The 15691-nt window shown below is 40.0% G+C and overlaps 1 protein-coding gene across 3 annotated transcripts in view; it reads left to right on the top strand.

The window, feature by feature from the left end:
* The first annotated feature begins 12993 nt into the window (after window positions 1-12993).
* AK3 (adenylate kinase 3) overlaps window positions 12994-15691 on the top strand; it is a 38102-nt gene continuing 35404 nt past the window's right edge. For 2 of the 3 annotated variants that reach the window (XM_019729900.3, XM_019729907.3), the window contains exon 1: window positions 12994-13309. In XM_019729900.3, coding sequence (XP_019585459.1) covers window positions 13159-13309 — 151 coding nt within the window. In that variant the 5' untranslated portion in view covers window positions 12994-13158. The remainder of the gene's footprint in view (window positions 13310-15691) is intronic. The other variant, XM_019729889.3, reaches the window with a different exon arrangement.

Here is a 15691-nt window from a genome sequence, read left to right as displayed (position 1 = left end):
GTAGCATATGCAAAGGAAAGAGGGTATGAAACTGCACAAGACCTGCCTGTAGTGTGGGAAGCTAGAGTGAAGTGCAGCTGAATGTCAGACAGTGAAGGGCCTAGACTACTAAGCTAACTTTATCCTGATAGCTCTGGGGAATGTGGAAACTTTTTAAATGGGAGATCTGGGAGATCTACTCAGAGCTGCAATTTTAGGAAAATCCCTCTGGTAGCAATGTTAAGAGGGCAGGACTAACAACAGGGGATTCTAAGGACAGAGGAAAGAAGTGGCAGGGCAATGGCAGAGAATGAAGAGGAGGGAGGAGATACAGACGACATGAAGGAGGTATAGACAATAGAACCTAATGACTGATACACAGGGCAGCAGGCAAGTGACAGAAACCTCAAGGATCATGCAAGGGTTCTGCTTCGGGTGACAGGATGTCCTCATTTCCCAAGACAAGTCACACAGAGGGAGGGACAGGGAAGAGTAAGACAGACACAAAAGAGAGAGAGGAAATGGACAGTTTTCCTTTCTAATGTAATTGTAACTGTCTTCCTCTGCCCTTTACGGTGTGATCTTAATTCCTCCTTAATCCAACTGTGCCTTGGTTGTTTCATCTATGAAATATGGATCATAATAGTATCTACTTCACAGGATTGTTGTAAGGATTAAATGAATTAATACGCGCACAGTACTTAACAAAAGTGCCTAGTGCATGATAAGACAATAAATATTAGCTATTATTTTATTATTTTTTACATGTTATTCATAATAATATTTGTGGTCAGATTACTTTAGACCGTTTTTCCCATGCTTTACTTCCTCCATATTTTAGAATTTTACATCCACGTCCTTTACTAAATGACTTTTTTTCTTTCTTTTTCTTTCTTTTTTTTTTTTAAGGAGGGTGCAGCTCACAGTGGCCCATGCGGGGATGGAACTGGCAACCTTGGTGTTATTAGCACCACAGTCTAACCAACTGAGCTAACCGGCCACCCACTAAATGACTTTTCAGTAACTCCTACTATTACAGAGTACATTTTCTGTTTGGCATCCATGACTTGCTCTGGCCAATGCAGTGTTAGTGACACTGACACAAGCAGAGGCTTTAAATGTGCTCGTGAGGTTTGACTTGTTCTTTTGTGCTTATGCCATTGGCCAAGCATGCCCTTAAGAGCCACTGGGCCTGGAATGATGAAGATCAGAGAGCAGGCCTGGGGTGGACCTGCAGCCCAGCCAACCCACAGACTTGTGAGCAAGAAAATAAATGTTTTTGCTTGTGTGTCACTGAGATATGAGTGTTGTTATTACAGAGCATTATTGCAACAATTGCTAACTAATGCACTAAGATGGGAAAAACAGTCTCTGGCCAATTTTTTACACTGTTTCAGAGATTCTTGTGTCTCTACACCAGGCTCCTTGCAAGCCGAGGCTGCCTGGGCACCCTAGATTGCTGACAGTACACCAGGCCTTCTCAGCCTTTGTCAAGAGCAATCATTTTAGAGGCTTCCCAACTTGTAGCCACTTAGGGGTTACTTGGGGTGTCCTCATGTCCCTGAGAAGAGAGGTATGAGCCAACCCACTTCTGCTTATACCCTTCCTTCCCCTGACCAAACTCAACTCATGGCCCTGACCACAGAATGACCCAACAAAGCTAAATTTAATATGTTCAAAACCTAAGAGCGTGTTCAACTTGACCTCCAACCATCCTAAGTCAGCAGTGTTCCCAAGGCCATTCTCTGTGTGGAATGGCTAATAGAGTGGGTCTTCTTTCCCTTTGTCATGGAGTTTTCGGGTCTTTGTCCATTTCTCAATTGTACCTGACAACCCTGCTTTATTCTAGACAGCAGAGTGGGAAGAGCACTGGGTCTGGAGTCAAAAGACTAGCTCTGTTGCTTAATTGTCTGACATTGAGTAAGTTCGTTAAACTGGCGTCCTCTTCGTTTTCTGTCTGTAAAATGGGGATAATAGGACCTGTCCCCAATCATGACCTAGTTGTTTACAGTTAGGATCCATTGAGAAAGTGCTCTCACAACTGTAAAATGAAATGTAAGTGGTAAGCCTTATTACTAGGAGCTTCATCACTGAGAGGTTACAGCAGGAAGAATAATGTAGAAATGGCGCCTCCTTCTGTTCGTTTTGGGAACTGCAAGACATCACTGAGGCGGAGTTGGAGCCTCGGGCATCACCAGGTTTTGTCCTATTTCAGGTGCCTTCTATTAATTAGTTGCTTTATGACTCCTGGTTTCATTTGCACCTCCCTTCCCTCAGTTTGATTTCAATCTGAACAGGGTGCGGTCTTCACAGCAGTTTAGAATTCTCCCCCTGACCTGTGATAATTTCCTACCCCACTGCAGGGCTCCTAATCTTTTTCCCTTTGTGCTCGTCAATTAGAGCTTGTTGAGGAAATCTTCATCTGCTAATCCACATAGTCTGTGGTATTCTCCAGACTAGTAAACTACACACCCGAGGCAAAACTGTGAAGACCGGTGGGTTTGTCCTGAGGGTCCTTCCACCCACCTTTCTGAGCTGGAACCAGGTTGTTCGTGAAGCCCTTCCCATTACATCCAAATCCTCACTGTGTCCCAGGGTATCCCACTTCTGTTATCTTCTAGGACTAATTTGTGTAATTAACTTTTAAAAAGTTAACTGTTCAGTGATAGTATCTTAATGTGCTAATATGTCTGTCTTTCAGTAGCAATCTTTAAAATCTTGAGCCAAAGTGGGGGGTAAGGGAGGGAAACAGAAAGAGAATTTCAATTTCAAATGACAAGATTTACCTTAAGAGATGATTTGCAGACAGGGCCTTACATTTTACATGATGATACAGCGTGTCCACGTCTCTAAGGACCTCACCACTTACCCTGACACGGGCGTGATCTTCATTTTACTATTCAGGAGACTGAGGCTCAGAAAGATCGAGCACTTTCCCAGGTCTATAGAGCTAAGTAGTGATGGAACCAGGACAGGGCTCAGCTCTTTCTCATTTGCACTTCATTCTTTGTCACCTCATTCTGCTGCAGGGAACATTTGATGAGGCAGAGGTTGCAAATATTGACTGAAAAAAGATACTGATATTTAAAAGAATTATTTGCAGATTTAAATTTTCCTTTGCATTATTATTATTATTATTATTATTAGGCTTTATGTTTTTCGATATCAATCATTACGATCCTCTTCCCCTCCCACTCTCTAGAAGGTGCTTTTTTGTGTTCACAGCTATATTCCTAGAATTGTGCCTGACCCGCGGTAAATACTAATAGAGACACACAAAAAAAGAATCAATCAACATAAATAATAAAAAGGCGATATTATCAATTATACTTTAATAAAGTTGGGGGAAAAGCTGAGAAAAATCCACTGTCATTATTTTTTTAAATGTGATGTTATATGAAATTGAATTTGTTTTTTTTTCTTTCTTTTTTTTTTTTTTTTTTAGAAAAGATTTGGGAAGATAAAAATTATATATGTTCATCAAAATTTTTTAAATGAAAAAGAAAGTTGTTAAACAATCAAACCAACACATCACACCCATTAGGATAGCGCGCGCATGCGCGCGCACACACACACACACACACACACACACACACACACACACAGAAAAGGCCATGTGAGGACACAGTAAGAAAGCGACCATCTGCAAGCCAGGAATCGAGCTCTTACCAGACACCAATCCTGATGACACCTTGATCTTGGATTTCCAGTCTCCAGAGCTGTGAGAAAATAAAAATTTAAGCCACTCAGTCTATATAATTTTGTTATGGCAACCAGAACAGACTAATACAGGACATATGTTTACATTTGTCTTGAGTAAATACTCAGGAGTGAGATTGCTTGGTTTTATGGTAGGCATGCATTTAACTGTACATATAAGAAACTTTTCCAGAGTAGCTGTACCATTTTGTACTCATACTAATAATGTATGAGAGTTGTAGTTGCCCCACATCCTCATCAATGTTTTTGTTTGTTTGTATTAGATACATTTTGCAAAGATTTTCTGCCAGTCTGTGTCTTACCTTTACATTTTCTCAATATTATCTTTCAAAGGGCATACATTTTTATTTTTTATAAAGTCCAATTTATAATGTTTTTCTTTTATGGTTCATGTTTATTGTGTCCTAAGAAATCTCTGTTTAAACAAAGGTCACAGAAATGTTTCTCCTAGGTTTCTTTTAGAAATTTTATAATTTTTAACTTTCACATTGAGGTCTATGGTCCATTTTGAGTTAATTATGACATATGGTGTTAGGCAAAAATTGAGTTCATGTTTTTCCACATGGATATCCTATTATTCCTGCAACATTATTAAAAAGACTATCCTTTCATCTTTGTAAAAACTAAATTGACCCTATATATGAATCTATTTCTGGATTCTCTATTTTGTTCCATTAATCCATATACCTATTTTTACATCAACACCACACTGTCTTAATTACTGTAGCCTTATAGTAAGCTTGAAATCAGGTAAAGTTGTCCATTTTTATTCTTATTACTCAAGATTGTTTTGGCTAATCTAGATTCTTCGTATTTCTCTACAGATTTTAGAATGAGCTTGTCAATTTCTATTAAAAAAAAACCTGCTAAGATGTGATCGAGACTATTTAAATCTACAGATGATTTAGGGAAGAACTGACATTGTAATAATATTGAGTGTTTTGATACATAAACATGATATACGTCTCTCCATTTATTTAAGTCTTCGATAATTTTTCTCAGAAATGTTTTGTAGTTTATAGTATTCAGTTCCTGCATTCCGATTTGTTAGATTTACCCCTAAATAATTTTTAAATTTTAATGTTATTACAAATGGCATTTAAAAAACTTTCTACTTGCAATTGTACTACTATTTCTTCGTATCTGACCTTGTACCCTGAAATTAGAACTTACTCGGTTCTAATAGCTTTTTTGTAGATTCCTTAGGATTTTCTACATGCATGTTCATTTGTGAATAAGACAGGTTGTTTCTTCCTTCCCAGTCTTCCTTGCCTCACTGTACTGATTAGCACCTCCAGAACAATGTTAAAGAGATATAACGAAAACAGACATCTTTGTCTTGTTCCCCACATTTGGGAAAATACGTTCACCATAAATTATGACGTTAGCTTCAGGTTTTGTTTCCACAGTGGTTGCACGCATTTACATTCTCCCAATAGTGCACAAGGGTTCCCTTTTCTCCACATCCTCACCAACACTTGTTGTTTCTTGTCTTTTTTGATAATAGCTATTCTGACAGGTGTGAGGTGAGAGCTCATTGTGGTTTTGATTTGCATTTCCCCGATGATTAGTGATGTTGAGCAACTTTTCAGGTGCCTGTTGACCATCTGTATGTCTTCTTTGGGAAAATGTTTATTCAGATCTTCTGCCCATTTTTTAATTGGGTTGTTTGGGGGTTTTGCCATTGAGTTGTAAGAGTTCTTTATATGTTTTGGATATTAGCACCTCATCAGATCTACGATTTGCAAATATCTTCTCCTATCCAGGAGGTTGCCATGTCATTTTGCTGATGGTTTCCTTTGCTGTGCAGAAATGTTTTTATGTAGATGTTCTTTATCAGATTGAGATGGTTCCCTAGCTTTCTGCATTTTAAATCATAAATGGGTGTTGAATTTTGTAAATGATTTTTCTGCACCTATTGAGATAATCCATATGGTTTTCCTTTTTAAGCTGTTAATATGGTAAGTTATACTGACTTTTTTTTAAGAGTTTTTTTTTTTTTTTAAAGATTTTATTGGGGAAGGGGAACAGGACTTTATTGGGGAACAGTGTGTACTTCCAAGCCTTTTTTCCAAGTCAAGTTGTTGTCCTTTCAATCTTAGTTGTGGAGGGTGCCGTTCAGCTTCAAGTTGTTGTCCTTTCAGTCTTAGTTGTGGAGGGTGCAGCTCAGCTCCAGGTCCAGTTGCCTTTGCTAGTTGCAGGGGGCACAGCCCACCATCCCTTGTGGAAGTCGAACTAGCAACCTGGTGGTTGAGAGGATGCACTCCAACCAACTAAGCCATCCGGAGCTCAGCAGCAGCTCAGCTCAAGGTGCCGTGTTCAATCTTAGTTGCAGGGGGCGCTGCCCACCATCCCTTGTGGGACTTAAGGAATTGAACTGGCAACCTTGTGGTTGAGAGCCCTTGCTCCAACCAACTGAGCCATCCAGGAGGCAGCTCAACTCGAGGTGCCGTGTTCAATTTTAGTTGCAGGGGGCGGAGCCCACCATCCCTTGCGGGACTTGAGGAGTTGAATCAGCAACCTTGTGGTTGAGAGCCCACTGGACCATGTGGGAATCGAACCGGCAGCCTTCAGAGTTAGGAGCATGGGGCTCTAACCGCCTGAGCCACCAGGCCGGCCCCCTATATTGATTTTTAAAACAGCTTTACTGAGATATTTTTCACACACCAACAATTCACCATTTAAAGTATACAATATAATGGATTTTAGTATATTCACAAAAGTGTGCAACTGTCACTACAGTCCATCTTAGAACACTGTCATACCTCAAAAAGAAACTCAGTACCCTTTAGCGATGACTAGTCTATCCCTCCCACCCCACCCTCGTATCCCCCAGTGGAAGCATCCTTAAGCTTCTGTCTCTATAGATTTCCCTATTCTGGATTTACATATGAAGGGGATCATATAATATGTGGTAATTTGTGATTGGCTTCTTTCACTTAGCATAGTGTTTTAAATGTTCGTCCATGTTATACCATGTATCAGTAGCTTATTCCTTTTTATGGCCCAATAAATTTTCATTTTATGGGTATATTATATTTTGCTTATCCATTCATCTGTTGAGTTACATTTGAGTTCTTTCCACCTTTTGACTAAGGTGAACAATGCTGCTATGAACATGCATGTACAAGTTTTTGTGTGGACATATGTTTTCAGTTCCCTTGGGCATATTCCTAGGAGTGGAATTGGGTTATATAGTAACTCTACGCTTAATCATCTGAGAAATTGCTAGACTGTTTCCCAAAATGACTGCACCACTTTACATTTCCACCAGCAGTGTATGAGAATTTTGGTTTCTCCACATCTTCACCAACTCTTGTTATCTGACGTTTTAGTTTAAACTCCTCCTTTCCAATTTTCTTTTTTTCCCTCTCTCTTTCCCTCATTTCCCTACTTCCTCTCCTCCCTTGAACAAATCTTCAAAATTTATATTATTGAGACACTAAAATAGTTTCACCAAGGAACCCTTTCCCCTGTGTTTTCTTAGATCCTAAACTCTTCACTTAAAATGACCATAACCTCTAAACCCACATTTGTACTGTATCCATCTTTGAATTTCTAATACTAGCAGCCAAGTCCCTATCTAAATACATTGCACTCCATCCATATTTCTAAGGGTCTCAGGGTTTAAGAAGAACCTTAAAAGTTTCCTAGTCTAATTCATTTTGCTTAATGAAAGAAGGAGGTGAAGGAAAGATTGAATGAAAAAAAGGTGGAAAGGAAGAGGAGGAAAGCAGAGCTATGGGAGGAGAAGGAGCACCTACTAGCATATGTCTGGCATTTTACATACATAATCTCATTTAAATTTCACAACTACCCCACAAGATTGGTTTTACTCTCCCTCTTTCTCAGAAATGAGGTGATTGAAGCTGAGACATTAAATGTTGCTCAAGATCAGTCAGCTTGTGAGAGTCAAACTTAGCTGCATGCTACTCCAAATCCTGTGAGCCAAAAAATTCTTAACTTTCAAGAGGAAGATTACCCTCAGGGGTATATGATTATCCAATCTCTGGGTCCTGGGAGAGAAATGCCCTGGGTGAACTACAGCTCCAGAATTGAAGGGGCATTATTAGGAGAATAGCATGGTGGCTCATTTCTGGAGGGGAGACAGTGCTAGGATGGGAGTAGTTTTGTCTCAAAGGACAAGTGATGTCTCAGGCTAGGAGAAAATAGGCAAGGAAGTATGTTCCACGGACAAGGTTATGGTATTTGTTGCCTGGCAGGAATGCCAAAGTTAGATATATGAGATGGTTTGGAAAATTCCAAGAGAAAACTTCAGAACATGGCTTACCTCAGTACCAAAGGAAGCTACTCAGCTTTCCACAAGTATTCAAAGAGCTGTAGCCATTTATAAAAATAGAACCAGGTCGTTACACAACCATGTTCATTAGTTTCATTCTACCTTTGACTCTTGGGGCTTGCTTTTGGAAATGTCTTTAAAATTTAAATCTTGTTGCATAATTAACAAAGTCAAATCTATAAACCAAAGTATAATGAGATTAAGTCTGACTTCCATCCCTGACCATCTGCCCCACTATATTCCCTCCTCCCCATAGAGATAATCAGGTCTTTAAAATTTGTTTAAATAAAACCAAAATTTTGTGTTTTGTTTTTTTAATTTTGTTTTTATTTTATCCTATTTTGGTAAAATATCTATTCATATCCTCCTCCCCCTTCAGTTAAATGGCAGTATATTACCTTCTTCAGTTTTGCCACCTTACTTTTTTTCACGGAAGATCATGCCTGAGCAGTACACAGAGATATTTTTCATTTGTTTCTACAGCTGTGTAGTATTCTAGCATGTGAGTAGGTCCTTGTTTATTCAACCATTCTGTGATGGATGGACATCGGGGTTGTTTCCAGTCTTTTGCTATTACAAATGGTGGTCATTGCATAACCTTATATATATGTCTTTTTGTATTTTTGTCACTGTACCTTTAGGATAGATTCCTAGAAGTTGGATATCTGGATAAACATGTACATGTATACAAATTTTGCTAGATATTGCCAGATTTCTCGTTCCATAGATTGCACCATTTTTGCATTCCCACTAGCAAAATATGAGTGCCTGTTTCCTCACTACCGTGTTAATACGCTATGTTGTCAAACAGATTTTTGCCAAGTTCGTAATTGAAAAATCATTATTTCAGAGTAGTATTAATTTGCATTTCTTTTATTGTAAGCATGATCTAACATCTTTTGATATATTTAAGGGCTCTTTATTTTCATTTTTTTCATTTCTTTTGTGTGTGTGTATGTGAACTAGGTTTATATCTCTTGCCTATTTTCCACAGGGCAATTTTCCTTTTCTTCTCTATCTTTTGAAGCACATTATATATTAGAAATATTTACAGTTGTCTTCCAAAGCTGGTTAGTGCCAGCTTACAAGTGTTGATTGTTAAATTTTCAGGAATTTTGTGAGCCAGTTGATGTCACGTTGGTCCAGATGATGTCATCTTAAAAACTTAAAACCTGCTGTGGTGAGAGTATTTATGGTAATTGGCAAGTGCTATGAATCAGGGCTTCTCCTCACCCTCCCCACCAGAACACACCACTGGACATTAATCCTTTGTCTATAAGTTGGGAATATTTTTTCCCAGTTTGTAATTTGTGTTTTTATTTTGCTTATGATGTGTTTTGCTATGCAAATATTTTGTTGTTGCTATTGCTGTTTTGTATAGTCCAAATTTCAGTCTTTTCCTTTATTACCTCTGAATTTTGAGTAAGTTAGAAAAGTTTCCCTAGTTCCTTGGTTATAGAGGAATCCACTCAGACTTTCTTTTAGTATTTATTTAGTTGTGTTGTTTTTTTAATTTAAATCTTTGATCCATTTGGAATTCATCTTGTATGGAGAAACAGATATAATTGTATCTTTTTCCACTGGCTATACATTTATCCCCACACTATTTATGAAGAAGTTCTCTTCCTCCATTGATTTGAGATGTCATCTTGACCACATATTACATTTCCAGATGCAATTAGGTTTATATTTGGATTTCCTATTCTGTTTGATCGACCTATGCATTCATATGCCAACGCCATCTTCTTATTATACTGGTTTTATAATGTTTTACTAATTGGTTGGGCTAGCCTCTGCTCATCTTTTTCTTCTTTTTCAGGTCTTTCCCTGATATTCTTGTTTATTTATCCTTTAAATGAATGTTATAATAAAATTGTCTTAGCTCTAAGGCTCCCTCTTCTGTTGCTTTTGCAAAGTGTTGAAAATACGGCCTTGTATGTGCTGACTTCAGCCTTCTCTCTTCTGTTCCCTTACTTTTGTCTAGACTTTCTCTTTCTTTTCCCCCTAATATCCTTGTTCTGGACAATTTGAATTCTACTCCCAGGAGCTTTCTCTCTGAGAAAGCATTTTCTATATTTCACCTAGCATTTTTTGAAATCACTAATTCAGTTGCTGAATAGCTATGGGATTTTGGTCAAAACACCTGTTTTTTTTTTCTTGTTTTTTTTTTTCATCTATACATTATAAATGAAAAATAATCTATTTCGTAGGTTTTGTGGCTTTTTTACAATTAAAAATAATTTTCAGTCAGTTCTTAGTCCTACCTATCAGCAGATTTTGACTAATTTAATCACGCCCTCCTTGAAACACATTATTAACTGATTTCCATAACACCACATTCACCCATTTTTTTCCTCTTCACTAACTTGCCTTTTCTTTCAGCCTCCTTCACTGTTTCCTCCTTATGCTCTAAATGTTGGAGAACCCCAGAACTCAGATTTCGGATGTCTTCTCCTTTCATCTAAACTCACTCCTTAAGTGAGTTTATACTATGTCATAAATTTAAATATAGCAACAACTCCCAAATTTTATAGCTGCAGCCTGGACCTCTACTATGTACTCAAACTTTGTACATCTAACTGCTTCCTTATCACTCCCTCCGGATGTCCCAAAGGCATCTCCAACATAACTTCCCCCAAAACAACTCTAATATTCTTCCCCAAACTGTTCCTCCTACAGTCTTCCCAACCTCAGTTAATGACAATTCTGTTCTTTCAGTAACTCAGGGAAAAATTCTACCTCCACTCTCTACTCTACCTACTCCTGGGTTCACTCATATGGCCACAACTGGCAGCTTAGCGGGAATGGCTGAAATGACTTGGACAGGTGAGCCTCTCCCCACCTGGTCTTCTACCTCAGGCTTCTTCACGTCCTTGCTTCTTCGGGATTCCTAGAGGGCAAGTCCTAATATACAAGCACTTCTTAAATCTCTTCTTGACTCATACTTCCTGACTTTAAATTTGAATTCAGTGTCTTTCCCATCGATCGGAGCAAGTTAAACAGAGAAGAAACCACCCATACAAATACACATGTATGGTGAAATGACTGCACCAGGCACAGTTGCCAGGAGATTTCCCCCAGTTTGGCAGTTACTTACTCATTCGTAAGCAACACACTTTAGCAAAGTTGCAGTTAGTTGGCATTTTGTGGGGCCTGTTGTTGTGACCACAACACTCAGTTTTTCCTCTCGAATGACAGGATGATTCCTCAGCTATTTTTGTCTGTCTGTTTGAACATTCCTTTCTAAGCCAAATTTCCCCAGGATTTTCTTTCAGGTCACTTTTATAGCTAAAACCGCAAATGTTCCCAGCGTTGGAGATTAGAAGTACTTTCCTTACACCTTCGGGTTTTCTAGTGTTTCGTAACTTGTACTTGTCCAGACCTTTTCATTCTTTCTCTAGTTCTGTTCTTAGGTTTTCTAATCCTCTCATTTATGTTCTTTTTCTTTACTTAATCCTTTCCTTTGCTTTCCTTGGGTTACTTTGATGTCCTTTTTCTGACTATGTGAACTGAATGTTTAATTCATTTATTTTCATTCATTCTTTCTTAGTAATGAATATGTATGAACTATTAAATTTCTTTCTAAGTACTGCACCATCTACCTATGAAATCCATTCACCCAGCTAAGATTCATCAGGGAGCAAGCTTTTCTTTACCATTCCTCTCTGAAATACTTTGTCTTTGAAATCGAAAGCAGTTTTAGGCTACTCATTTGGCAATCGCTGAGGAGAACGGCACTGTGTTTATTTTCACAGAGCCTTCTTTCTGCCCAAGCATAGTGTCCTAGCACACACAAAAAAATGATAATAATGATTAACCTTTATCGAGCAATTACCCTGTAGCTGGCATTGTACTTTATACACGTTATTTGTCTTGTGTTTCTATTCCTGGAACATGCCAAACTTTCAGCTTTAGGGCCTACCCTCCTTACCTGTGTTGGTCTCCTTCTATCTTTTAATTCAGTACTCAGAGTCAGGTCTTCAAAGCCTTACTGATCATGGGATGGAAAACAGCCTCCCTGCACACTTGCACAGATTCTCTCTTGTTCATCCCACTATCTCATCTTGCTCATTTTATTCTTTTCCTTGTTATGATCTGTCTCTACCACTAGACTTTAAACTCCAAGGAGTAGAAATTTTGTCTTGTTCACCGCAACATTTCCAAGGCCCTTTAGAGCAATATCTGGCACATAGTAAGCACTGAATAAATATCGATGCAATCAATTCACCGGGGGAAGGCAAATAATGGAACCTGAGGGGGAGCCTGTACTTTTAGGCTCTGCAGAGTAAAGTAACAGCTACTTTTGAATCTGAAGCTGTGAAAGTGTGACTTCTGTTGAAGTCATCCCACTATAGACGAGTGACTTAAAGTGCTTCACTTAATTTCAACTGAGTTTCCCTCCTGCGAAATGAGGAGGAAGGCCGTTTCCACTCATTTTCACCTACTGTGATTCTACACAGAAAAACGTACCTTAAAAAACAGCACGAAAGCAAGAGAGGAGGACAAGGTCCTTTGAAAGCCACTCAGCAGCCGAGGAGGGGAGTAGGAGGGGAGTGAAGCAAAGTGCGGGTAGGGTTAGGGAGCAGTCTGGTGACTCTGGAGAACGGAGGGGCACTGGTGATGGCGAGGGGGGCACAGAGGTTGGGAGGGGCACGGAGGGTGCCGGGTCTATTCCGCTGGGACTGGGCAGGACAGCACCTGGCACGGACAGGACGGCACACTGACAGACCGCCGGGCCCAGTCTGAGGAAGGAGGCGGGGGCAACCAGGGGTCGCCGAGGAGGCCTCGGGGGGCCTCAGGAGGCGGAGAGCAAAGGGGGTGCGGCGGTGCGGCTGACCAGAGCAGGTGGGTGGGAAGGAGGCGCCGCGGGGCGCAGGTGGGCGCGGGGCGGCCCACGGGCACGCAGGGGACAGCAAGGGGGCGCGGCGAGCGGTGGGAAGAAGCGCTCCCGGGAACCGAGGGGCGGGCGCTGAAGCCGGGCAAGGCGCGGGAGGGGCGGCCCCGGTGGCCGTCGCCTCACTTCCGGGAGCGCTTGGGCGCTGCGGCTGCCGCCAGCTCGCAGCGTTGTCAGCCGGCTGGACCGGGGCCGCGGAGCGCGGTGAGCGCGCAGCCAGGCGGAAGCCCAACTGCCCGCGCCTCGCGGGCCTCTCCCTTCGGCGATGGGGGCGTCCGGGCGGCTACTGCGCGCCGTGATCATGGGGGCACCGGGCTCCGGCAAGGGCACCGTGTCGTCGCGCATCACCAAACACTTCGAGCTGAAGCACCTCTCCAGCGGGGATCTGCTCCGAAACAACATACTTCGGGGCACAGGTGGGAGCTTGGGCTGCAGCGGTGCAGTGCTTTGCGGGCGGAGGGCCCAGGGCGGGGAATTCGCGTCCCCGGGATGCGGGTCCTGGGACGTGGGTGCAGCATCTGCTTCCGGCTGCCCAGGGGCGAGACCCCGGGCTGCTAAGCGACTGACTGCTCACCGAAACCTCTGACCTCCGTGGACAGCTTCAGGCGAGTTATTGGGGGAAGGAACTAGGAAGTTAGGACACGTTCGAAGTTCAAAGATGAAAGGAAATCGCTTGGCTTTGAGAGGCATGTCCAGCCCCAGTCGCAGCTGTTCATAGGATTCATTGAGCTGTGGCTTATTCTCCATGTGCCTTTGCGCCTGGAGAATTGTTTGCTTCTTATGTTTTTTCTCCCTACCCCGCTTTTTTGTTGTTGTTGTTGTTAATCTCTATGGGATTTTCTAGTTCTGACCTTTCCCCCGTAATCTGAAGGCCGAGCAGTATTTACTCGTGTTGCAGTCACACAGTTGGCTTAGATCTTGGATATCCCCCCGAGACTTCTTAGACCCGAAGGCTATTCCTGTGCGTGGTTATCTGAAAGATTGTTTTGTTCCTCGTGCCAAATACATTCTTATATCTCAGCACAAAATCCAGTCAACAAACTGTACACTTTACAATGGGTCGATTTTATGTTATGTAAATTATATTTTAAGAAAGTTGTTTTCCAAAAGTCAATATCAGGGTGAGGTTTTTCCTTGTTCTCTGAAGTGTGGGCCTTTATTTTCAAAACTAGAACTCATTATGAAGCTCCTTTTGAAAAATTATAGAAATAGTGCCTGCACAAGATAAAAAAAGGATTGGAAACAGGACGGAAGTACTTAAAATAAAAGTAAAGCCCTCTCTCATGACCTGACTCAATCCCATTCTTCAGAGGGTAACAGTGTCATGTATTTTCCTTTTAGAAATTTTTGTACAAGCTTTACTTATATGTATATGCTTTATTTTATATAATGTGTAATCATACTATAAATGTATTCTGCACCAGTGCGTTTTCACTTTATATCTTGGATATCTTTCCACATGAAAACATAGAAATCCATTTCATTCTTTTAATGTTTGTATAGGTATCTATTTGCTGAATCTGTTATTTAGTTAACTGATTCCCTATTGATAGACATAGGTTATGAATAGGTAGGGTTTTGTTTCAAAATAGTGACATTTAAGTGAAAAAAAGAATCACTCCAGTGTTTTTAGTTTGTCTCTCGGAGTTCTTTGGTTGAGCACCTGGTTTGGTGAATTACTACCTTTATTGTTCTCTTCTGACATTGATCTTTAAAAACAAATTGTAAAGTATTTTGTTTAGACTTCTTCAAAAGTTTAAATTGTTGGGCTCATTTGCTAAGTGTTGATGCAGCATATTGAAGTATGATAGTTAAGTAACAACAAAGAGTCTCCAGTACTGCACCCAGTTGGGGTTAGTTTATCCAAAGTGGATCGGAATAAAGAATTCTAAAGTGATTCTCTGAAAAACAACTCAGCAGTGATATATTACTCTGTGGTAGAGAACACCATCAGTGAAGAGTTAAGGATACCTTACTTTCTGAAAACACAAAACATTAAAAAAATAAATTTAAAACCAATAAATAAACTTGTTTTAAAAATGTACTTTAAAATTAGAAACAATGCACTTTGTCCTTAACATCCCATGACATGCGTGCTGTCCTCTTTGAAGCTTCACAGCATGAAAAGAGAGGCTAGAGGGAGGAGAGGATCATGGGGGAAGATGTTCAGCTTGTCTCAGGCATCTGCTCTTTCTGGAGTCTTTACAGGCAATTTTTTAACAAGGAAAACAGAAAATGTGGTTTAGGGAGGTTTCATGAAATTGTTATTACAGATGTTCTGTATCTCAGGACTAAGAATATATTCTCAATAAATATTTGTGAATGGATGGATGTTTTTCATAGGATCAGAGCCAAAAGAGGTGTAATCGTTTATTTAAAAAACTACTGGTTAATGTTTTTTGATACTAAGAATAAAGTATATTTATTATAAAGAAAGAAAAAATGAGAATATAAAAAAAAGAAAATTAAAATCTAGAGACAATTATAATGAACTCTTTGCTGCTTTTTCTTATATTCTTTTTTTCTCTTTTTTCTCTGTTGCATTTATGTGTCTGCAATTTTGTTATGTTCTAAATTGTTGTTTGGATACCTTTTTTCTTCACTTATTGTCAGCATGTTCACACATCATTAAGTCTATATGATATTTCATTTCATCAAGATTGCATAGTTATTAATTTAAACATTTCCTGTTATCAGACATTTATGTTGTTAATCATTCTTTGCTATAATAAGTACTATTATGACTATCTTTGTGCATGAACATTTGGTAACATCTCTGCTTATTTCCTAATGTGGAA

This window comes from Rhinolophus sinicus, chromosome 16 (genome assembly GCF_057876585.1).
Source record: "Rhinolophus sinicus isolate RSI-liver-muscle chromosome 16, RSI-T2T, whole genome shotgun sequence".
Classification (NCBI taxonomy): domain Eukaryota; kingdom Metazoa; phylum Chordata; class Mammalia; order Chiroptera; family Rhinolophidae; genus Rhinolophus; species Rhinolophus sinicus.
Note: the sequence above shows the minus strand (reverse complement) of the source record. Positions and strands in the feature narration are given on the sequence as shown.